Here is a 26220-nt window from a genome sequence, read left to right as displayed (position 1 = left end):
CTGTATCTGTCTTCTCAGAAAAAATGCAGCCTAAATATTTCAACAGCTTAATGGCTGGAGTACCTGTACCTGAGAAGAAATACAGACAGGTGCTCCAAAGGTCTGCAATAACAGAAAATATCTTTTTGCACCTAGCACAGAAGCAGGTGGCTGAAGGTATCCCCTTCTAAAAGCAGAGGAGGGAATAGCTAAGTGGATTTCAAGATAAAATTAAATGTTCATTTCTTCCTCTCTGGAAAACAAAACAAAACAAAGCCAACCCATTTTACCAGTTACCAGGTGTTTCTAATTTAATTCATTTCATTAACTTCTTATAACTTGTTCAGCCAGCTCTGCAGACAATTGATTTTTATTACTACATGCTTCAGTGACTTTCTACATTAGATTTTTCCATTTACTACACGGTTCTACAAATCTCTTCAAAATAATATTCTGTTTTGTTTCTGTCTTTTCAGAGTTTAGATCGTCTTTTCAATCAAGCTTATCATTTCTTTAGCATATTCTTCTACAAGGTAAATATAATATACATTACATAACATCAAATATTTACATGTATTGTTGCTGCTTCCAGAGGGTTGATTTCAAAGTTCTCATTATTGTGCTGCTGCTAGTGAAAATTGCTGACAAGACAGAAAAATAGCGTGACTACGATACTGTAACGATTTGATAGATATGAGACGTGGAACAACAGTATCTGGAAAGTATTTTGTAATAATACAGCAGCTTCTAACGTTCACATTAACTCAGGATATTATGTGAGGGCATTGAAAGTTGTTAATCACATTGTTTACACCCTTAATTAGAGAGGCAGAGTTCACACTGACACCTGCTGTTAAGACTGCCTAACTTTTCTCATTTTAAGACCATTTTCAGTCTCATTACTGATTTAACTCTGGGGGCTGACCTTTTCTGAGATCAGTGTCATCTTGAGATTTAATTCAAAGGAAAAAAAAAAAGTGAGAGAGAATCAGTGTTTCAGATAAAATGTTTTTGTGATTTTCAAGAATGATGTAGGGGGTTAACAGCTCGCTTACTTTGTATGGGCTCTCTTTCAATTACTTCATTAAAAAGAAAATCACTTATCTACATCCTTTGAAACAAGAACTCAAGAGCTGGCAGAATTACACTTGTTGAAGTTCCTGAGAAAGGAATCCATAGCTGGCCAAGCTATGAGCACCAGAAAAATCAGACAATACTCACTGACGTAAGTGGAAGGGTATTACAATTTTGTAGCTATCGTCTGTGAAGATTCCACTTGCATTTTCCTCTGACAAATTGCCAGGAGTGAAAAAAGAAAGCTGTGGAAGGCAGACACGCACTAAGTGGGATGATGTGGACAGGTGTGATTGCAGTGGGGTGTATGAAACTGAAGAAGGAAAGACAAGCTTGGTAAGGCATGTAATGCCAGAGAGCACTGAAAAAAACAAATATATACAAGAGAAAAAAAAAAAAAAAGGAGATACTGGGGAGGCAGATAAGGTACAAAGGGCTTTTAAAAGCTGAAGTATCTAAACCAGGACTCCAAAGCCTTGGAAATTCTCAAATAGTGAAGAGGCAAACTGCTGTAATTTTCCATCTCTTTCTGTTTGTGTGTCTGTAAAAATGATAACTCATTTTTGTGAAAACGATATGATAATGAATAATATGATATGATAATGAATGATGATTAATTTTTTTTGTTTATCTGGTAATAAAATAAAGATGAAATTCTGTGCCAATGACCAAGAGCCCAAGAAGATAGATAGCTCTGATGAAATATCAGCATGCAGTTTTTCTAACTTTTCCAGAGAAAAGTCAGCATCAGGTTTCTGTGCGGCTGACTGCATAACTAGAAACTCTGTCCAGATATATGCTATTACAAAATCATTTGTTCCTCTCACAAAAGTCATATTCCCTGATTCATGTTACATAGGGATACATTAAAGCAATAACTCTAAAACAACTTTTGTAAAAGAAATATGTTTTAAATTACTGACATCCCTAAAAAATGTTATTGTGGAGTGCTCATCTGCTAAGATCTGTGTATGAAATTGTTGTTTGTGTTTTTAATTATGATGATTTTACGCTTTATTCTCTCCTCGTTGCTTCTCAGACAATTTGCAATCAGGAAGCTTGGATTTTAACCCTGAGTTTGCCACTGTTTTTCTGTGTGGCTTTTGAAAATTCACTAAACCCATCTGCCTCTGCCGTCTGCAGTGTCTATAAAATAGATGCGAGCTTATCTGATTTACTAGCAACTTATAGAGCTTTCCACATATACATTGGCAACTACATTTTGGTCCAGGTCAGCAGCTGCTGGATGCAGCAAAGACTGCAATTAGCATCAGTAAAGGGCAATCCTCAGCATCTGTCTTTGATGTAACACAGCTTGGCATTAGTGCTTTCCTACTCCTGTACTGACAACTTGCACAGCCCCAAAGTTTTATGGTCATCTGCCACCTAACTAACACTTCATTAAGTAGAACACCTGCAGTGATTTTAACCACATCCCAAGGTAATTTACCCACTAATGATCTGCACCAGACCAGCAGTTATAATCTGATTGGAAGTGGCCTTGTTGCCTCAGTCCTACTGTTTTTTAAGAACAGATGAAGGATAGAAAATAGGTGAATAATTGATTTATTTTCCTTATTTAAATAAGCAAGTGTATTAAAAAAATATTTGCTATGATGCTGATGGATGTATTTTTGGGATGGTATATTCTTCAAATACTGATACATATTATATTTATAGGGAATCATTTATTCAAATAGCTGTCCTCCTGATGTTAATAAGAACTCTGTTACAGGTTTTGTTTAGTTCAAGGTGCCAGAAAAGGATCCAAAAGCTTAATGTGAAGTTGGACTCAGAAACAAATAAAAAGATATGTGATTATAATGTGCATTTCAACAAAATAGTTCAAACAAAAGTGGGGGAAAGTGTATGACTAGAAATACTGCAGATGTAAACAAGAACATCAAAATAACAGTATTTGATTAAATATATATATATATATATATATATATATACGGTCCAGTGTTAGTAGCTTGGTTGTGGCCATGAGTCTAGCAATGCCTCTGGGTACAGAACTGCTGGCAGCATTCACCTAGTCTTTGGATGCCCTCATGGAGCAATGGGTGATATTAAGAATCAGAATCATTAATGTTGGAAAAGACCTCCAAGATCACCTGGTTCAACCACCAATGTTACCCACTAAACCACGTCCTTAAGCACCACATCCAAATACCATCCAGGTATTCTGCTGAGCATCTTAGTATCTCTAGTTTCCTTTTTTTCTGTCTTTTTACCTTTTGACTCTTCATTTGACTCTATTATTATTTGTTGTCCTAAATAATAATTTAGTTTCTTCCTGGATCATTTTTCTGTAGCTTGCCTCTTGCCATTGAAATCATCTCCTTTGTCTAAATAGTTGAAGCTTACCTAAGTCATTTCTCATATGGAAGTTATTTTATACCTCTGGTATAGAATCATCATTGCTGCCCTTCCTGAACTTTCTCCAGATTCCTGTATTATTTGAGATGGTAGGGAAGGACAAGGCCAGAATCATACAACACATGACAGATATGGTGAAACCAGATTTACACAATGGCAGAGTGACATTCTCTCTTTTATTCTTCCCTCTTCTCCAGATGACTCCTAACCTTTGATTTACTCTTTCAATCACTATTGAGTGTCGAGTGATGTTTCTGTGTGACTATCTATCATAACTCTCAACTCTCACTCTAGTCAGCTTGGAGCTCATGTAAGTGAAATTAGGATTTCTTCCCCTTATGTACATCACCACACAATTATCTACACTGAATTTCACCTGTCATTTTACTGCTCAGTCACTATGTTTTACTACCCTGAATAAATTAATATCATCAGGCTTGATTACCTCATTGCTAACATGCTTTCCAGTCATTTATGAGCACGTTGAACAGTAAAGGTCCTAATATAGATCTTATGGAACCTCATTGGTCATTGCATTCTGTTGTGAAAACTGACCATTTATTCCTGTCTCCCACCATTTAACCATATAGGAGTCTTCTCTTTCATGATGTGGCCCTAAGTTTTCTTACAAGCCTCCAGTAAGACACTTCCCATATTTTTTTGAAAAACCAAGTAAGCTGTGTCAACCACACAGTTGTCAACATAACTGTGATATGACTTCACTTCACAAAAGCCAACATGGCTTTTCTCAAAAAGATTATTTTATCAAGATACTCAGTAATTCTATTTTTATATCTCCTGCCAATCTGCACGGTTTAGATGCCATGCTTAAAAGCTTTGTAGCTCCCCAGGTCTTCTTTCAAAACTTTTTTTTTTTTTTTTTAATTTAGATTTTCAACTTTCCTTGGTCCCTAGGTACCAAGGCAACTTTGTGTGAGAAGAGTCACTGTAATGCCTGAGGAATCCTTCAAAAATTTTATACTTGAACTCCATTAGAACTTTTTTGTGAACACAACTTAGTCCTGCTGCTGCTTTTCTGTTGCTTGTTTTCTCTATTTGCTCCACATGTTGTCTTCTGTTGTCACCTCCTCTTCACATACCTCCTCTGAGGAGTCTTTCACAAAGAAGACTTCAGCTTCAGAGCCTCCCCAGTATCTTGTGAGACACAAATCTTCAGCTGTGCTGCTCTGCACATCCTCCAGGGCTCTTCCTAACCAGCTGCTCCACGAAACAGCAACTTGGGGTGGTCTCTGTGGTATGGTCTGATGTAGTGTTTGCCCAATTGCCCAGTAGGTAACTGGGCAGGCCCACGATTATCCTATTTCCTGCTTTGCCTGCTTCTTCAATTGCCTCAGAATACTGAAATCAATATTATTATCCTTGCTGGGCAATCATATACAGCCAATGAAATGTTTACTTATTTATTTGAGATTGAAATTTCAGTCCATGTGGATTCATAAGTTTGCTTGCTGAAGTGATACATTTCTTATAGTAAATAGATTATGATTAAAAATGTGTATATATATATATATATGTCACAGCACCAAGAAGGCCCACTTCATCTTTCATCCTCCTTATCATATTGTTCTATTGTTACAATCTTCCATGGATTATCTTTTTTCTGTCAAGCTTCTTGTATGTATACATGGTCACTTCTTTCACGGAGGGCTAGACTCACTTCCCTTATCCTGGATCCTAAATTCCAAGCTCTTGTATCTGCCACACTTTCTTTTTGACTGGCAGTCTGTCTCCACTTCCTTTTTGACTGGTTTATCCCCTCTGACCGATGTATCAGAAATCCCATACCATTATCTGTACAAGAAGTTTCCTTTCAAACCACATCTTCTTCTGCACCTTCTGGCCTTCTCACTACTTCTTAGTTTAAAACTCACTCATGATATTCCTGACTTTAAGTGCCAGAAGCCTGCTTCCCTTACGAACCCCCATGAAGAGGCCTACCCCTCTCGCATGGCCTGCCTGTACTGAGGCAGTGTTCCTGAGGCTGAACTTGACTTCCTGATTTCTGCAGTTTTAATATCTGGCTGAGGAGATGATGTTTGTGTTTGTCACCAACAGTGTTTTGTTCTACTGTCTAAACAACATCTGGATACAAAACAAGAGTTCAATAATGTGTCCAAATGCAAGCCTTCTGAAAAAAATACACCACACATCCTGCACGTGGAGTGAGCAATTTTCCAAACATCGTCTTTATAGTTCAAAAATGATGCGAAGTGTAATTTCTGTGAACTGAAACCCTCATTTCACAAAATGCTTTGCAAGAGAGGTCTGTATATGTGGAAGGCAGAATAAAGTCCTGAGACTGTACTGTTTCTCTCAGTGTCTGAAATATTAATGCATCAGAAACATGTTTATTGTTGCATACAGATGAAATCAAACTCATTGTAGACACAAAGACAAAGTTGTTTAGTAACCGGGCATTCTTGATGACAAAATGGCTACAGGACTGCATTAGAACAGCTGTGGCTTGGTCATTACTTTTAAAAACGACTACATATTCAAGGAGCCTCTGGTTATGAAGAGAAGAGCAGGGAAGTTCATGTTTTTGGAGGTTTTCTGATTTTACATTCTCTCAAAAACTTGTGAAAGGGGATTTTTAATAAAGTCAAGAACCAACAGACTGGTATGTTTCTGAATTACACAAAATGGCTGAATTCTGTAATTATCAGATTAAAGTCCTGATAAATTAGGAATATGAATGAAGTTGCAGGATATTGAATGAAAATATGCAGAAATCCATGCAAACATTATGAAGAGAAATAGACAAGTGCAGTATGGACAGCAGCCCTCTAACAGAGCAGTCTCAGAGATAATTCAACATATAACTCAAAAAACAAAGGAACAGAGAAAAAAAACATGCCCAAGAACTAATCACCAACACTAAAAACATCAAAAAGCAATACAGTGCAGAGAAGACAAGCAAAATGAGAGATCATGTAAAATAGTTCGTGGTATATTATGAAGAAAAATAAGATGATGGAGGGGCCTTCTCTCTCACATTTGTGGCAGAAGAAATTATCAAGCCAAAACTTCTAGGCAACGAAAAAGAAAAAAGGAGAGGAAAGAGAAGAGCAGAAAGGAGGAGAGAACAAAAGGCAACATAAAATAGAAAACACAAACCTCAGCCTATCATAAAATATCAAGACAAGGCAGCATACAAACAGGAAATTAAATGCCGAATATGTAGTAAGGCATCAATGAACCTAGTACATTATGAAGACTCCCGTATTGTTACTTGATCATAGAAAGCAAAATTGCAACCGCAGAAAGATTTGAATTACACAAGCCATAAACATAAACCCACAAAGATTATGAAATTAAAATAAATAAATAAACAAATAGATCCACACACAAAGAAAAAAAAAAACAGAGAGAAAACTTAGAGGCTGGAATTTTGGGTGGTACAGACAACACAGAAACTAATGTCACTGAAAGAAATCACAAAACTAATTACAGTAAATTTCTGACAAATGATTTTAAACAGATTCAAAAGCAAAACAGATCCAAACCCCCTTGCTATCTAGAGCAGATAATACAGTCTGACATTCCCACAGCAGAGCTGCTGAAAGATTAAGAGGTTGTATTTGAAGAACTGGAACGTCTTCCAGGCACGTTACACCCACAAACAGGAAAAAAGCAGCTCAGTCAGTGGAGTACCTGCACCACAAGGTATGTATTACATAAATAGTAGATGAATGGAAGCAACAAATGCAACAGAAACAGTACAGCTACTTACAGAGCCTCCGACTGATCAATGTCCTAGTAATAAATGAACATCTAGGAAAGCTGCTCAAATAAATTGTGATATCCTTGTTCAGTTTCTACCGTGGAATGAGCCTTAAAAAAACAACGTAGGACCCAACATTGATAACGCTTTTGTAGGGATTCATAGCTGTCAATTAGAACTCCAACATTGATAAGGAACCTAATTTTTAATGTTTAGACAAGTGGTTTGATTCAGTGCCCAGCTGACAACAGGTGAAAGTCACATAAACATGACATATCTAAGTTCAGCTGTGTATATTAAAAAGAAGCTGCTAGACTCTGTACTTACTGTATTAGTGGTCTCAGTCTGAAAATACATGAAAATTTCACATGAAATACACCTCTGCTGCCTCAGTACTAGAGTATACCACATCTCAGTATTCTAAAGTATTTTCTCTTAAACTACTGAACTGTACATGTAACTTTAGGGCTGACAATGAGAATTTCATGGATGTTATTCAAGTGGCTAACAGTATTTTAATTTACCTTTTCAATCTTTTTTTTTTTTTTTTTTTTGTAATGAGTGTAAACATTAGATTTTACAGAGTATTAATTTGTTATCAAAATATTATTTTCCACTGGAATAGCGCTTTTAGAAGCAAACTGGCAGGGCTGGAAACCCAAGTCTTTTATCCAAACAATAGCAAACCAAGGCACCCTTTCTGTCATGAATGAACAAAGCATCCCAGCAAAGCTGAAAACATTATTGTTTCTTTGGAAATCAATATATTAACACTGGAAAACTGTTTCTTTAGTGAAACTCTTTACACAAAATGTATACTGCAGTTCTTGCAGTGTATAATTTCAACGATTAAATACATGCCAAATATACACCAGGTCTATTCTAGCTCATGTTATTATATTAATACGAGAGAAGGCTGCTGCTTTTATTGGCATTTCCACATTACTGTGTCCACACTAGGCAAATGTGCTGGTATAGATATCAAAACGCTCCTCTGTGGAGGTCTGGATGTATTGAGTATGTAGGGTATCGTGATGGCCTTCATTTCTGTCACCTTCGTCTGAGCACAGAAATACTTTGTTTTATTAGTGATTTCATCTCTGAAATCATGTTATGAATCTTGTGATATTTTTTCTTGTTTTTTCCTCCTTTCTTTCTTTCTTGTTCCCCAAAATCAAACCATATTCATTAGAAGTACATTTCTAATTCACAATCATTGAGACATACAAGGGTAAAACATGAGAATTCAAAATGTTGAAAGCAAATAAAAGGAACTCCAAAGCTGTTTTACTTAAATAAATACCCTGATTTTCAACAAATTGTGGAAGGATTTGCCATCCTGGAGTACTACATACCTACAACTAAATCAGTGAAAGCACTGTGTTGCTCCATCTTGGAAAATATGGACAGAGATTTGTTACGTAACTCAGTTCCTTCAATGGAATAAAAATCTTCATTGAAAATATTCTTTATTCTTTTTTTTTTTTTTTTTTGGAACTCATAAAAAGTGTAAATTTAATTGAAATTTTCCTGGAGAGAGTGGTGGACTCATCCTAACTTAAAATTCATGCTGGAGTGAAAACTTATCACTGGTGAGTACTGTAGTTTAATACAGTAATAATTTTCTGTCTTCTTTAAATAATTTTCTGTCTTCTTTAAAAAAAATGCTTGAAACATAATCTGACAAATAGAAGTAATACATTCAAATTGACCAAACCCAAACTGAAGTTGGGCAGCATGCATATTTTAGTCCAAAAAGTTCAAGCATGGCAAAGCTATAAGCAATTGGAAATTGTATCTCACAACTGTAAGGATCTGACTACTGTAACAGTAAACAGCACCCTAATTTGTAAATAGGATTACTGAGATGGTTTGCCAGGTTTCATGAGTTTGCCTTAAAATTTAGGAGTACATTTACGAGGAAAAACTAGAATTCAACTTGTTCTGCAGCCCTGTGTCAACCTCACTCTCTCTGTAGCTATATCCTTCATCTGTAGAAAAAAAGCAAGCATGACTTTTAATTTTGCATATTTTAAGGGCTGACACTATAGCTGCTTTTCTTCCCATAAATCAGTGATACCAGCCAAAATTCACAAAGGAAAGAGTTAAAGGCCAGCCATCTGACTAGCACTCTCCCTGTATTACATTACAGATTCCCTCTGGGGAACAGACCCGTGTTTCCTTTTCATGGAAAGCAGAGCATGACTAATGGTCTGCTAGGCTCTCACCTGAGAAGGCAGAGGGTTGTAATACCATGGCACACCCAAAACCTGAAAAGTTCTCTGTGTAGCACCTTCAGAACAATGCAAGAGACACTGAAGAGAAACTGTAGCAGGTTATTTTATAATTCACAAACTATAACAAATTTTAAATATGTTGAAATATCATAATTTCTGCAAATACAGACAACAGATTCACTCAACAAGAAGAGCAACAGCTTTAGCTATGCATTCAGTGCCTTTCTTCCAGGAGTTGCAAAGTGCAGGTGAAAAATATGTCTATTATATAGACAAAGAAGGGTAGTCACAGAGATTAAACAGCTTCAATAATATGAAAGTGGTTGTAAAGTTAAATACAATTTTTGGACATATGATTTACTGTTGTATTTCCATATTAACAAGGAGTTACTTTCATGTGCTATTCAACACCTATTCCATTCTCTTCACTGAAAAGCGTTATTTTTGCCTCCTGGTACCACAGGCTCCTTGGAGGTCTGAAGCAAAGTCTGATGTCTTTTCAACTTTTATACAGAGCTAGTTTTGTAGAGAATGAGAGTAATGCAGCAGCAGCATTAGAACACTGATACACATCGACAAATATCACCTAATTTGGAACAGACACACAGACTTTTGCAGTACAGAATTAACATGAGTGTATGTTCTACTGCTGAATACTGAAAGAAATGCTGGGAACAATAATACTGAAAAGCCAAAATAGGAACTAAAGCTGCTTTTTGCGTTCGACTTGAAAAACTATATACTTCTTACTTTGCTGTATACATCAGTTCAAAACTGAAACAGAACTCAAGATTCACAGTTCTTAATCCTAACTCAGAGACCTCACCAGAAATACAGATAATCCTATGTCAGAATCAGAACAGAATAAGGACTAGTAGAATAATGAGCCTGTGCAATGATTTAAGATACAGATTCAGTTGGGTCTCTTTGTTTCAGAGTCCAGTCCCTAGGGTCCAACTGAAATCTTGTGAGCAGATGTCATTTTATCTCATGGAATTGAATGTGGTAGTTTGCTGCTGAGAGACAAGCGTAGCAACTTTCAGCACAGAACTAGCCTGTAGCCACCAGAGGCCACTGCTGTTCTTCGCCTTTTCTCTGTGTGGAGCTGTGCTCTTACCAAGCAGCCAGCTCAAAGGAGCCCCAGGCAAGGGTCACAGCAGTTTCAGTCCTCCTTTCCCATATTTATGCACCAATGCTGCACTTCTGCAGAGAAAATTAAACACGGTACTTTTTTTTTTTTTTTTTTTTACTGGCTGATAGAAGAAGAAATTATCTAAATATGCTTACCCAACCTTAGCCTTCAGGAAAAAATGAGACCTTGCATTCCTAAAACCTGATTCCATTCCCTTATGTGATTAAATTTGGTAGCTAAGGGCAAGTTTTTAGATGTAATTTAATTAGATACATACATGAAAAGCATTTAATTCAGCACCAATGAAAAAAAAAAACAAACAGCTCCATACGTTTCCAAACAGAAGATGATAAATGAGTTATACGAGATATATGAGATAAAAGGTGTTATCAATATCCAACGATGAGAAAACGTTTATGTAACGTTTAGCTGGTATAGTTTACAGGTATGAGAGCCTAGCCTGCACTATAGTTTTTATCAGTGATCTGCAGCACCCATTTAATGCTATTTCTGAAGAATACAGAAAGTGACATAAAAGAAGTAAGTAATGAAGACAGGGTCATCAAATTTGAGCGATTAAGTAGCTCTGTGTAATACTAAATGCATTTTAAGAGAGGCTACTGAAACACTATAGTGTGAAATAAAGTGGCCATATGGGGTAGGGGGAGGAAAAGAGAGATATAATGGAAAACAGCAAGAAGAATTTCGGCATCTTAATAGCTGAGCAACTAAATAGGAGCCACATGGCTCAGGGGAAAAGTGAGTTTTGGGTCGACATTTGGGTAAAAGATTGAGTAGTATTAAAATAAATAGGAATTTAAGCTCTGCGCCACTGCGCATGCCCCACCTCCCCTCAGCACCTCACCCCCCCCCCCACAGAGCACTCAGCGCATGCGCCGCGCTCCCCGCGCAGCGCCGGTTGCTTTCCCTTCCCTCCCCGCCCCGCACCACCCTCCGCCAACGGCCGCGTCGCGCGCGTGCGTGCGTGTGTGCGTGCGCGCCGGGGGGGGAGGGGGGAGGGAGCAGGAGGAGGAGGAGGGGGCAGCCATGCCGAGGGGGCGGCCTCCGGGGCCCGGCGGGGAGAGCGGCAAGGCCGGCAGCGAGGCAGGTAAACGGCGCGGCCGGGGCCCCGGCGGGGAAGGAAGGAAGGAGAGAAGGGAGCTCCGCGGGGTGCGAATATAGTCCCCGGATATGGGGGGGAGGGAGCGGGAGGGAGGGAGCAGGGCCCGGCCCTGAGGAGCGGCGGCTGCGCTGGGCACCGCGCGGGGGAGCGGGTGGCGGCGGGGAGGGACCAGGCGCTGAGGGAAGGGCTGAGGGGGGCAAGGACCCGGGGAAGGAAGGAGCGAGGGAAGGGCTGAGGGCAGGAGCGAGGGCCGGGCCGGCGGCCTCGCCTGCCCCTTCCCCCCCCACCCGAGTTCCTTCACGGAACGAGGCGGCTGAAACTTCCCCGCTTTCTTTCCTACTTATTTATTTACTTATTTTCATTATTATTATCCCACCCACGGTTTTAAAAATGCTGTTTGTGAGTAGGGAAAGAGCGCCTGCCCGCTCGCGGGGAGCTCCCGGTTCGTCCCGCACCGCCTTTTTTTTGTTGTTGTTCTTGTGCCTCGCGTTTTGGTTTTTTTTTGTCGCTGTGAGGATCTGAGAAATGCTCCCGGGCAGGATTGCTTGTGGTGGCTTGGGGGTTTTGGCAGCGGTTTTCTGACGGTTTTGTGGGTCTTTTATGTAGTTCGGCCCTGCTGATGTTACTGGGGATCCATTAACAGCCCCCAAGCAAGGCCCATAAACTGCAAAAGTGATCATAGATACAAGACCCCCTTCAGTGATTTTCTGCACAACCACGTGGGCCTATTTTTTCAGATAGGAAGGGGAGAGATTTCATAAAACATAAATACCATGGTTATTTCAGTCACAAAAAGCCAGCTAATTAATACTTGCAGCATACACTTTAAATGTCTGGCTTTCTGAGTGCTCACAGATGAGCTCTGGCTCTTCAAGAGGAATGTGTAGGTGAGCCTTCTGTCTGAAGTACTTTTTGTGGAATTAAAATGTGCTGGCAGGCAAAAATAAAATGCTGCACTGTTACATGACTGATGTCTTTTAAAACATTTCCTCCTGTATGGAAAACCAAATAGGCCACAGGTTCCTGTCAGAAGATACTATTTTTGTTCCTTGGAGCAGTTGATGTCAGCTTTTTAATGCCAAATATAAAGAAGGACCCGAAGAGCTTTGGCTTCTACAAGTTTTGGAAGTTGAGATCTCTTTACGTTCATTTTGACTAGATTGTCTACTTAATTCTGTAGTAGTTCTTGCAAGGTTATACATGTATGGTGTGTTTGTAAGCCCTGTAACGATGGCATGGGGCTATGAATGGGAAAAGGCTGAGACAAGCTGTCCAAGAACAAGAGCCTGGTGGCTGTATCCATTCTGCTTGTAGTCGGACCTTGATCTTAGACCCTTCCTATATAGAAAACGTACGGCTGAAAGAGATTACTGTCAGCTGATTACTAGTTCAATTGTATTTTGTAATTTCCATATTTAAAAAAAAAACTTTCTAATTTAATAATGAAATTGCTTTATGGGGTAATTTGCCAAGAGCAGTTTAGAATTACAGGGTCTAGGGCTACTGCAGGGATTCAGAGGCTCGTGCGGCCCGTAGTTGTGAGGACTCTGCCCCGCACAGGCAAATATTGTGGGTGCTGGAGCCTCTGGCCCTAGAGATCTCAGAAGTCTGAGACAACAGCAAAATTAGTGTTGTCAAGCATCGTGTTTTTTTTTTTTTCCTATATTTCTGTGTGGCTGAATAAAAGTCATGAATGAAGAAGCTCTAGCAGAACAAGGCAGCTTGGATCTAGAGAAGCTGTGCTCCCAGGACATTTGGCTCTTTGTCCCATTCAGGTGCATGCTGACAGACCTGGAAAACTGGTTGTGAATCCTACAGTCTTCGAGTTTTGGGGGGGGAGGAATTCAGTTGGAAAACAACTGTTTACAAAAAGAGATTGTATATCTTTTGCTTAGCAGACTGTACATGTCTAGGCTTTGTTCTCTGTCAGCGTTCCCCCCCCTCCCCAAATTCTTATAGCCCTGGTATGCTCATCTCTTCCATGGAGAAGCGTTGCTCTCGGTGGTTAGACAGTCTGTATATTTATGGCAATACAGCTCTGTTTGGAAGGAAATGAAGGTGAATCAGTAATGCTTTGTTGTGCAGCTTCCTCAGACTTCTTTGACTACCACATGTGTCAAACACTAGGCATGTTCTTTGTTCTATGAAAACAAAATGTTAGGTATGAATCTGAACTTTAGGCAGAATTTGTCAAAACAATATCTTGACCTCAGTGGCCACTATTCTAAAACAACTTTTTTTTTTTTTTGAATTAGTAATGCTTTCCTAAAAATTTTTTATTTTTTTTTTATAATTTTTATATATATAATATTTATAATTTATAATTTTTTATAATTTTTTATTATTGTTCTTAGTTTTTATTTTTAACTTGATCAAACTTTTCGAATTGACCTCTCCTTTGAGGTGAGTGGACATGGAATATGATTCCCAGGAAGCTTCATGAGCTAATCTGCTGTGATTTGAGATTTTGCCACTCCTTGATTCGTTCCTACTCTGGCTGCTTAATAGTGGTTGTATGGCAAATCCTAATACAGCAAGACGTTGGCTTTTGTCCTGAAAATTTCAGGATGAGACCTTGAGTGTACGTGAAGCAAGAATAATACGTTAGAAAAAATGATGCTCCTCCATGGAGATCTTTTTGAAGAAAGGACAAGCAGCACTTCACGTGTAATGGGTGTTAGCACACTAGTAACACCTCTGTACAGGTTCTGGTGACAGCCTCTAACCTGAGAAGAAAGTTATGAGACAATTACTCACATGTGCCCTCAGAGTTTCCAGTGTGGCTGCGGTGTAACTCCCATTACAGTGTTTGGACGGTCTGATTTTTAGGTTGTGAATTTTCAGCAAGGTGCAATATAAGCAGGATGTACTCAAACAACTTTTAAGCCTGGAGTGTATGTATGTCCTTTATTTAAATGCAAAGACTACTTTTACACGGGTTTAAACTGTGTATTTTGTGCCTTCACACGGCATAAATTTTAACAAAATTCACAGATGAAGGGTGGTAAATACACAAAGTTAAGAACCATAAAGAAAGCAGTGTAGCTTTAAGTCTGCCTATGCAGAGCTGGCTGTATTTTTTTCTACTACCTGTCAGTTCTCTAGCTTGAGTTAGGGTGTGAATATAATGAATTAGGGAAGAGGCGGTCTTGTGGCTTTACTTTCCAATGTTGTATGATTGAAGTGAAATGCCACTTGAACATGCCAATTAATATCAATCCAGAGAAGACTTACGTTGATTACTTTAGTAGTTGTGCACTAGGGTTTTATGTGTTGACCTCTGACTGACAAGTAAAACACTAGGTGAGTGATGTTGTGCAGGCAAGAATGAGGGGTTTGTGGTATCACCTCTGTGATGTGGGCTAAATCTTTTAAGTATGATAGATAAAGGTAATTCCTTGTTAAAACATACAGGGGGGCCACCTGCTCAAATGTTTGCTGTAGAAAAGAGAATCTTTAGGCTTTAATAGTGATAATTTTGTTCTGTCATCTCAGTGTAACACAGCAACAACCAGATGTAAGTTTATGTATGAGGGCTACGTTGGGTTCCTGCTGGAAGAAGAGAGCTTTAGATTACATTGGTGTTCTTTAATTCCACAGTCGTTCCTCACTAGGCTTAAAATAAATCAGTACCTTTTCCCCAGTAAGCTAAGCAGTTAAATAACCGGTGTTTATGTTCTGGCTGTGTGATAACTTCAGTTCTTGTTCTGTCCTTCTCAAACTTTTCTGCCAATTGCAGGTCCTCATTATTTTGTTTCCTATTGTGGTCAAACTCATACCTTCATACCTCATTCATTCCTAAGCATTGTTTCCAAATACATTTAGATTTCTGTTTGAGACATCTCATGTCTCCTTCTTTTTGAGTTTTTCTTCTGTAAGTGGGCAGTGTTCCCTGTCAGAGATAGGGAAGATCATCTAGCAAATTTTTTAGTTCATTCTTAAAATTTATTAGCAATATAGTACCAAGGCGTTGGTGACGGTCAAGGTCCAAATAATGCAAAAGCAAACATCTGAAAAGCGGTAGCTTGGTGTTAAATGTGCAGCTGTCAAAAAATGTAATTCCTGTTTTAGAATATTAAGCAATAAATGTAGCAATATTTTACCTGAATGTCTCATGCAGCTACTAGATTTGGTTAAGGAAATGCCAATTTTCAATTATCTGTAGATTAGGGTGATGTGGGACGTGGGTCACATTGTGAGTTCATCCTAGCCACCAAAAACTCACTCATTTCCCTCACTTCACTGCGGAATAGAATTGGAAGAACAAAAGTGAGAAAAACTTGTGGCTTGAGATACAGATAGCTCAATAAATCGAGGAAAAAAAGCTGTGCAAAGGCAATCATTCATTGCACCCCATGAGCAGACTGATGCTCAGCTCCCTTGGAGGGACTGCCCTGAGCAACGTCTGTTGCTGGGTGTGATGTCGGATGGCAGGGAGCATCCCTTTGGTTAATTCCCAGCAGCTGTCCCCTCTCCTCTTGCCCACCCCAGCCTGCTCACTGTTGGGGCAGGGTGAGAAGCGAGCGGCCCTCACGCTGTAGAAGCAGCGGCCAGTACTAATGGAAGCACTGACGTGTTATCAGCAGTGGTTTGTCACCAGTCTAAAATAAAACCCGGCACTGTACAAGCTGCTATGAAGAAAAGTAACTCCAGCCCAGCCAGACCCAGTCCAATCTACTTTGCTTCTAACCAAAGAGGATGGATCCCGTCAGACTTCTCTGCTGCCTTCTGGGCATCAGTGTGGCCGTGCAACTTCAGGATTCACCTGTGGTCCAGAAAGGAGCACAGCTGCTTGTGTGTTAGCAAATGCTGCTGCTTGGTGTCTGGACATCCATCTCACAGTGTGCTTCTGGAAGCTCGGTGTCTTTACTGGTGCTACTTGAAATTTGAGATTGAGAATTGACCAAAAAATAGCAAAAACTACTTTTTTTTAATATTAGCAAATCTTAATTCATCTCTGTATTTTGGTCTGACGCATGGACTGGGAGTTGAGTCTTCCCCATTGCTCCTCCCGTCAGAAGTTATGAGGAGTGAGTGTACTGTTTTTTGTTTTAAAAAGTGCTGAGTTAGGTTTAAAGAAATCTGATTCTGTTGTGGTTACAGAACTAGGTGTTTAATGATTCATACATTGTTATTCATCACCATGATTTTTAGCATAGTATGAGGAGACAATTTTGCCATCCCCGTTTTGTTCTCTTGTTCTACTGCTTTTTAATACTCAAAAATAGTGTATAGATTTCAATAGGCTTGGGTCCTTGCGTCCCTAGGCTTGTCAACTGCCACATAGATTCAGTGGCAGGTTTTCATAGGTGAATTCGGTGAGCATGAGTCGTGTTGGATTGTCCTCTCGGTCTGATGCCAGCAGGCTGCATGAGATCTACCGAGACTGTGCCGTGCTTGCAGTTGAGTGCACTCATCTGCGCCTTGCATGGAGAATTGCAGACTGCCACGGGGCTGCTTACATAAGGAAGAAATGTCAGGGAAAACTCTCGTTCTGTCTTTCCCCTTCCACGCTGAGATGTTACCAGGCCTTGGAGCAGAGAGCACCTGCTTGCTGACTCAGCCCCCGAGGTGGACTTTTCAGAAGGCAGCAGCGTAGAAATCCAGTGGAGTTGACCCAAACCTTGATGGCTGGTACGCTGCGAGGGACGGGACACTGCAAACAAACTTGAAGGCTGTAAAATTAAGAGGGTTTGAGTAGTCCATCTTTAAACTAAAATGTTGTTATCTTTGATGCTTTTCAACTTTTGCACTACAAACAAACTACAAGAATACAGACAAGATCTTTGATAGAGCATAAGGAACTGCCCGCTGCTTTTTTAGTTTAATTGTATCGATATATGACTGTCACTCAAGATGTGATGTAATGGGGTTGATTTAGGTTGCAACTGGACAAACATTCAAATCGCAACAGAACAAAATAAAACCAGTACCTTTTGCACTGTTTCCATGCAGTTAATATTAATAAATGGCAGTGATTTGAACTTTGCAGCTGCTCAGTAAGGATTATCATTTGTTGTAGTGTGCAGACATGGAAGAATCACTTGTCTTGCAGGGCACTGGTTGGTCTGACATTCACTTTTTGTTTATGTTTATGTCAATAAATAGCTTCTCGAGTGCATATTTTTGTGTGATTTTGTTGGGGGTGTATGGTTAATAAGTTGATTTCTAATCTAAATAAAACCTCAAACTTTTATTTCTGTTGTTGACTTGAGTAGAATTCTGTTATCCTTGTTAACAGGCAGTGGACTTGTGTTTCCATCTGGACTGAGTATATCTAAGAACAGACAGATTGCTTAGTCTGTGTACCCAATATTTACATTTTTCTTAGAGTTTATCTCTTTACGGAGCTTAGGCGCCACATTGGGTATTAATGATAGAGTTGTTAATTGTGACCATCAAAAACTTTATCACGTGTGTCAGTATTTGTATTCTCTTTGGTAAGCAGGGAATGCCCCAAGAGTTTTTAAATGAGCAAATTGATCAGTGCATTTGAAAGGATAGGAAGCATATCCTGTTGCTGACTTCTTTAGTTAGCCTCATCTCTGTGCTTTTGGGTCTTCAAAACATTGGCCTTTAAGATAGGTTCAGTATTTTTCAGTCTTTGGCCTGTTTCATGGCCCAAGCCGATAGATACATTTAAAAGCATTGCTCCTCTAAAATAAGGAATGGTGATAACACAACAGGGTTTTAGTGCTGATTTCCCTGAAATATGGTAATGTAGGTTATTACTTTGGCTTGCTATGTGAATGAGGTATCAGTGTAAATAGTGTTTTCGTCTGCTTATTAATTCTTTCAACAAAAAGTTCTGTCAAGCTGTTACTTCATTTTTATATCTAAATGAAGACAGGCCCAAGGTATACTTTGTCTGTGATGCCTGCCTGAAAAGTTACAATATATCTCACTTGCTTGTTGCTTTTTTTATTGACAATGTCTTTTCTGTTCTTCTGTCTTCCCCATTCTAAACACGTGACAGTTTTGTCCTTGCTGTTATCTAGTTCCTTGATTTCTGCAGGGATATTATTTTGAATACTTTCCGTATTACTAGAAGAATGAAATAAAAAATCCCTTCCTGCATCTTTAATAAAAAGGAGCTGTGAAGCTCTCAGCAAAACCCCAGGTTTGGCTGTACTTTAGTGAGAATATAAGTGAAAAAAGATTATCATAATTTCGTCTTTTCCTTAAGCTGGTTCAGACATAGTGATAACGAAGAATTGAATTTGTTTTAATTTTAATCTGCATTAGATCTCAATCCTACCCTTTGAGTAAAAGTGAAACAGTTGAACTGTCAAAGTTCTTTTGAGTCTTTTAATTGGACAGTTTTTCTATTCATAACTACTTAGAGCACTTTTCAGCTGATCTTCAATAGTTGAGCCTTTGAAGATTTCTGGATCTAACCTAAATTGATTTGCTGTGCCTTTTCCTTGAGGCTTGCAGATGCATTTCTGCAGTGAGTCGTCTGCCAAGCAGCCTTCTTCAGGCCGGACCAGGCAGTCCAGAGTCCAGTCCTGACTCCCCAGCCTTCTTTCTTTCGCTCTTTGGGACACCAACTAAGAAAGATGTGATCAAAAGAATGTGAAATTTGGCTTTGCAAAGTGTTACAGAGGTTTGCTTTGAAAGAGAAATGCTTAAGACCTTACAGACATAGGCAGTGCATTTTGTAAATGTGAAATGTGTGCCCTCTTCCTCTTCGTGGAGCCTGGGGACCTTTAGGAGGGCAGAAAAGCTTTCAGGCAGTTCGGGCTTGACCAGCATGAGCAGGTCTTGAGAAACTTCTGACATTTTGGTATGGTGTGTGATGTGCTCAATTGGTGAATTGCTACAGTTTAGGCTCTTTCCCTGTTCTGTGCTATGAAATATTTTAAGATTGTGTTTGTTACTCTTTTCTGTGGTGATAGTTTCTTTTTAAACAAAAGCTGGAACACTTTCTTCCCATGTATCAATGCATCAGATGGTATGACTTCGTACACTTAGTTACCATTCAAATTCTGTTGCAAGATACTAATTTTTCATTAACATATATTTCCACTGAAGTCCTTTTTGAATTCCAGAAGAAAATTCATAGCCTGTAGTTTAATCAGTGTTGTGCTTTTGCAGATATGATACATGTTTTAATAAAAGTGGAGCAACATTTAATAAATGTTACTGATGTGAAAAATAACTAACTGGTAATCTTATTCAGACAGTAGTGAGCACGTTGCTTCTCTGTTTCAAATTGTAGGCAAGTTAGCACCTTTGATTATTTTAGTGTTAGCTCAGTTGCTTAAGCATTGTTTTTGTATGTTGTCTGGTCTCTTTGATCTCAAGAGTGAATGTTTAAAGATAATAATCTCTTCGGTTCTTGGAGAAAGTTTAAAGCCTTTTAAGAGTCATGGATTAGATCATTTTTCAGTTGTCAATTTAAAGTGAGAGGTCAAGCCTTCATGGGGTTGAACAATCACTCCTTTTTCCAGGGAAGAGGAAAACTCCTTGTGTTAAGTTTGTGTGGTTTAAGTATTGGAGTAAATTTTTCTCTTCTCTTTTTTTTTTTTTTTTTTTAAGCCATGCCAGTATTTACAGAAACTCATTTTGTGCCCTTTGTTCTACTTGGGCGTATTTATCACAAAAATGCTTAAGTGACAGTGTCTTGTAACTAGTGCTGTGCCTATCAGCTTTTGAAATGCTGCGGCCATTTCAGGGATTGAAAGGATACCTTTTATTAATAGTGTCTAAATATGCTGTGAATTTACTGGAGAGTTCTTTAAAAGATGCAGTAGGTTTAAACTTACACACGTTTAACATTTATGATACTGAAATTGTCTCTATAACAGAACGATGCATAACTAAGCTTTGCAGAGCAAAAGTTAATGGCGTGACTCAAATGGCCCAGGAATGGGAAGCGTGATTTTCCAGGATACTGTTTTCAGTTGCCATTCTCACCCACGCTATCTTGTCCTAAAACATTTTCCAGAGCTTCCTTAACTACAAACTTTTTAAGGTTGTGTATGAGAATTATAGTAGGAAGAAAAGGTGGTCAGGGCATAAGGTACTCCTTTTTTTCTTATAAGTGATGTATTGAATGATAGAGGACTTTGAAGTGGGTATAGTACTGAGGAGATATACTCGATGTTGCTGAATCTTTAATTTCTTCAGAGGAAATGTAAACAGGATACTGTAAACTCCTAGTTTTGTTTCTGCTTTCTTTGGCTAATTCTTACAAACACGGAGGGAAGTGCTGACGTTCGTAAAGGGCAACATAATTTATTGGATATCTAGATAATAAAATCAACTTTTTTTTTTTTGCATCCTGTTGCGTTCTGTTGTTGATGCTCTTGGAGCTGTGGCAGTGTTTGAAGTAGAATTCTATGTTTTTTTCTCTTTAGTGTCCTTACTCTGCAGCATGAGTCAACAGACCTTTTTTGTTTTATTAATGCAGCTTTGAAGGCTCTTATATATTTTAACCCCTCCTGCAAGTTTCTTTCATTAAAGTTTTCCTTAAATAATTTCTTAGTCACACAGTATGGTTTCAAGTGTAAAATCTGTTTGTCTTGGAACCTATGATTTTTGAATTTCCCTTTTCTATTAAATATTTAAGATAAAGGGAAAATAGTAACAAGACTGACTTCAGCAATCTGAGAGAATATTGAAGCTTTCAACATGTATATCAAAAGTCATATGACTGTGGGCATTCAGAACAAGAAACCGATATAGGGTTAGACTGGGTCTATAAAAAATCATTTTCTCCATTGAATGCATGTGTACACAATTTGACTTGCAGTTTATTGCATCTCTCTCAGCTATTTGAAACATTGGTGTTGGTTTTACAACTGTAAAGATAACTAATAAAGGTTTAACATTGCCAGAAGTAGAAGAAAGAAAAGATTCCTAAATCTGTGTTAAAGGAAAGAAATCCTGGGTAGTTAGAGGTGCTGACTATGTTGTATTAAGTACAGGTAATATTATTAAAAGTAACCTCGGTCTGTATCTTATGTATACCTTGTTGTCTTTGGCAGCATTTCATGTTGTTGCAAAATCGAAGGGTCTTTATGAAGCATGGAAAGAAATAATGTGTAATCTTCAAGATCCAGCGCAGTTAGAATCTTATATGGGTCAAAAACTTACAGGAATTAGTTTCTGCTTCAAAGAACTCTTGTTTTTACAATAAATTATAAGTGAATGAAGTACAGAATGTCATACAAAACGTCTTGATGCTTGTTTTGTAGATGGTGTGCTGACCCCGACAATAGAGAACAGTAATTTTCCCTACCAAGTACCCAGCTTCCATAAGTGTGAGATCTGTTTGCTGTCTTTTCCAAAAGAGACCCAGTTCCAGCGCCATATGAGGGATCATGAGCAAAATGACAAGGTATGAGTTTTAGTAGATTTAAATTTAGAAAGCACCGGTGTATATTGATACTTTCATATACTGACAAGTAAAGCTAATACAAAAAAGAACATTTGTTTTTAGTTACCTCCCTCGCAATTACTACTTGGGAACCTTGGAGTTTTATGAAGTTTTTCTTGGACATTTCCTCACCTTTCCTTTGAGACAAGACCTTACTTTGATACCATTTAGTTAGGTTATTGTTTGAAGTTCAGTAATTTTTATTTTTAGCTGTTTCATTTGATTTATAAAATACTCTAATGTGAAAAGGTATGGCATCCTCTTAATTGAATTTCCAAACTGTTTCTACACATTAGCAATAAAAAGAAAATGATGATTATATTGATTACCTAGGCCCAGCTAGTCTTGAGTAGCTGTCTTGAATAAAGTCAAGCTACCTGGTTTAGTATGCTTGTAATCTACTAGTCCATAGATTAATTTCATCACTTCAGCTGCTTGCAAATCAAATTTGGGAAAGAATGAGAAAAATGCAGATATGTTTAAGACTGTTGACTTTTTGCATGAACCTTTTGCCCCAGGTTTCATATGTAATTTGAAGCATTTTATTTAGTTTCTGTTCCTCGCTTTGTTTCACAAAGCTAAAACTATTTCATGTGATTTGAAAAGTTCTAGTACTGAGCTAGTTGTAGTTGTAGATGGAATGGATAATGTTTAGGAAATGTTTAACTTTCATATGTTAATTCATGTGTCCAAAGAGCTATTTACACAAATTTCAGTGTTTTAAAGTTGATACATAAAAAATGGAAGTTAATGTTGTTAAAAACCATTTTATTCCATGCTTGTATAAGAGGTTTTGTATCTAAAAGCAAAGGTGTTCTTTAAAAATGACAAGTAGTTGTGCAGATAGCAACTAAAGAGCAGTCAGTTCTAGCATAAACTAAGCTCTTTCCTGGTTGAATAATTAATTGAGCTTACGGAGAATTCAGTATCTGAGTTAAAGCAGCGAAACTTGTCTCTTGCTTATTCTTTTTCCTGCTAACTTCACTCTTCTCAGAGAGCCTGTATTTTGACTCCTCGCTTTTAGTTCCCCTGCTTTCTTTCCCTAAATGCTCTTTAAATATAGTAGTAGCATTTCCAGTAAGGAGGGCTGGAGAAAATATTTAAGACGGGTGTTATTAGGAATCATTATTATATGTGGGGACTTGAATTAATTTTTTTAAATTTTTATTTGTATAGTTACACGTCATCTATATCGTATATATAAAATTTTGGGAAGATTTGAATTTCGTCTTTATTTTTGTGGTTTAAACAAACAGCCTCACCGATGTGACCAGTGTCCGATGTCATTTAATGTTGAATTCAACTTGACACTTCATAAATGTACTCACAATGGTGAAGATCCTACGTGTCCTGTGTGCAACAAGAAATTCTCCAGAGTAGCAAGTCTGAAAGCTCATATAATGCTGCATGAGAAAGAAGAGGTAATTCATTAAACCTCATAATTTAAGCTTGAAAAAGATGAATGTGTTATGTTGGTTGTACTTAATCCCTCAGTGATATGTTTTAGATTGGAAGATTGAAAAAATGGTCTCATTTAGAAGAAGCACAAAATTTCTATTGGGGAAAGTATTTTAAAAATAGTAGCAGAAATTAACATATTGGATATAAACTTGTGATCCAATCCTGTCCTCTTTAACAGAGAGAATCTTTGTGTGTTCTATAATTGTCATACCCAGTCAATGATTATTAGCTGATGAATGCACTATAAGTAAAACTACTCCCACCTAAAACTTGTCTCTTTTAGTTATTTACAAATACTTTTTACTTTGAAGCAACTGCTGCGATTTTATGTACAGTGATAAGCCCATATGTAAGAGTCTGTGTGATAATTTTTTGATGGCTGATGTCATTTTAGATAATCCCTGCTCTTAGTGTACTTCTGTGTGTATCATAGAACCATTCTGGTTGGAAAAGACCTTTAAGATCATCTAGTCCCACCTTTAACCTAGCACTGCTTAGTCCACACTTAAACCATGTCCTTAAGCTCTACATCTACGTGTTTTTGGAGGACCTTTTGGTATGGTGACTCAACTACTTCCCCGGGTAGCCTTTTCCAATACTTCACAACCTTTCAGTGAAGGAATTTTTCCTAATAGCCAACCTAAACCTCCCCTGGCATAACTTGAGGCCATTTCTTCTTGTTTTATCACTTGGTGCTTGGGAAAAGAGACCGATTCCCACCTTGCTATAGCCTCATTTTAAGGTAACTGTAGTGTGTGATAAGGTTTCCCCTGAGCCTCCTTTTCTCCAGGCTAAACAACCTCAGCTGCTCTTCATAAAAGACATGTTCTCTAGACCTTTCACCAGCTTTGTTGCCCTTCTCTGGACGTGCTTCAGCACCTCGATGTCCTTCTTGTAGTGAGGGGCCCAAAACTGAAAACAGTATTTGAGGTGCAGCCTCACCAGAGCTGAGTATGGAGGGACAATCTCTTCCCTTGTGCTGCTGGCCGTGCTATTTCTGATACAAGCCAGGATGCTGTTGGCCTTCTTGACCACCTGAGCACACTGCTGGCTCATATTCAGCTGGCTATTCACCAGTATTCCCAGGTCCCTTTCTGCCGGGCAGCTTTCCAGCCACTATTCTCCCAGCCTGTAGCATTGCACAGGGTTGTTGCTCCCCAAGTGCAGGATGTAGCACTTAGCCTTGTTGAGCTAGTGTTAGTATATTTTAATTACTGCTGAGACTCTTTCACAATCTATTTTTTGCATCATGAAGCTGTTTCTTTATGCTATTACTATCTATAGGGAATGGTTCCTCTTCAATCTTGTTATCGGTTCCCATTTTGTCATGTACACAACAGAGTTAAAATGAGAAGACTTCAGTACAATTTTGTTGGGTGTTAATCTGTCTGTAGTACTAAACAGTTTAATGGGAGATTATTGAAGAAAATTTTTGGATTGCTAAAAGCATTAGAATAAGGAAATTGAGCATCAAGGAAGATGCCTAAGTGATTTTTAGTATTAATTTTTACACTTCAGCTACTCTGATCTTGATACTTGGCACAGATGTTAGGGGAGTAGATTGTGTGATGCCTCACAATTAAAAAAAATAAACTGCAGCTTAAAAATTAAACTTAGAAAAATATCAGTTACTTTCAATTGCAAATTAATATACTCTTGTAATTCAGTATAATTCTGTGATAAAACAGATGACCATAGCAATTAATTCAGAGAATTGCAGGAATGACTTTCCCAGTGATAACGTTCAGGGCCTCATCATTGAAGAGCTGGAATTTGAACTTGAACCGTAGGCTATTGAGCACAGTACTGGCTGTCATTCAGGAGGTCTTCAAGATGTGCAGTGTAAGAGGTTAAATTAGCAGTGGAGTACATTCCTACCTCTTGTTTGCTGTCACTTTCTTGCCTTTGCTGTTAAACAGGTTGGAAGTCTGAAAACAGAGCAGGTATGTACTCACTTAGGGAAACAAACATAGCAGTGGAGGAGGCTACTGTACAAAAGAAAGCTGAGGTTTGGGTAACTTTAGTCTTGTTTTGTGCTCCATCAACCAGCTTTATCTACAGGTGAGTGCAGAAGTAAGAAGAAATTGGTGCGATTAGCTTCTTAAACTGTCAAATTAGGTTTGGGAAAGCATATCTGTGTTGAAATACAGAATTTCATGATTGATTGCTCCTGTGAGACATTCAAGAAGTTCTCTGGGCTATTGAAATCTAGCTTGCAAAAGACTAGCTTTTATCCTATTCTTTGGTGATTTATGGATTCTTTTGTGATAAACTGGTGTAACAGGAAGCAAAACAAAAACACATACACACAAAAAACCCTCTGTTTGAAATTCTTCACGTCCAGGTAGCTTTCTTCTTCTAAATCATAAAGAAAATGCCTTGTGTAAATATGCCCAGCCTTGTAGAGTATTCTTGTGTTGTCTATTTCTTCTAAATGACAGTGGCACCTAGTGTTATTTTTTGATCTGGTGAGACAAAATCTTAATTGAAACTTAAAATGTTAATTTATTACTTTAAAACTGCAAATATGTCTTTTTCGGGACACGAGGTCTCTAGGAAAACCTTAATGTATTGAGAAAGCTGAAACGTTCAGTAAAAATGTATGTTGTTGGATGTGATAAGATAAAGATAGTTAATATAGGCAGAATTAGATGAATAAAGTTGGATAAAATTGTTTTTGAATTTTGGAATGTTAGGTCTTACCTA

General features: G+C 38.3%; 1 protein-coding gene across 6 annotated transcripts in view; it reads left to right on the top strand.

Moving 5' to 3' along the window:
* The first annotated feature begins 11460 nt into the window (after window positions 1-11460).
* Window positions 11461-26220, top strand: part of ZNF236 (zinc finger protein 236) — a 71139-nt gene continuing 56379 nt past the window's right edge. For 2 of the 6 annotated variants that reach the window (XM_040549517.1, XM_040549518.1), the window contains exons 1-3: window positions 11461-11654; window positions 21872-22014; window positions 23310-23474. In XM_040549517.1, the coding sequence (XP_040405451.1) occupies window positions 11594-11654; window positions 21872-22014; window positions 23310-23474 (369 nt within the window). In that variant the 5' untranslated portion in view covers window positions 11461-11593. Of the gene's footprint in view, window positions 11655-14006; window positions 17304-21871; window positions 22015-23309; window positions 23475-26220 lie in introns of those variants that run through there. The other 4 variants (XM_040549513.1, XM_040549512.1, XM_040549515.1 and 1 more) reach the window with 3 other exon arrangements.

This window comes from Cygnus olor, chromosome 2 (genome assembly GCF_009769625.2).
Source record: "Cygnus olor isolate bCygOlo1 chromosome 2, bCygOlo1.pri.v2, whole genome shotgun sequence".
Lineage (NCBI taxonomy): Eukaryota > Metazoa > Chordata > Aves > Anseriformes > Anatidae > Cygnus > Cygnus olor.
This window is presented reverse-complemented; position numbering and strand designations above follow the sequence as displayed.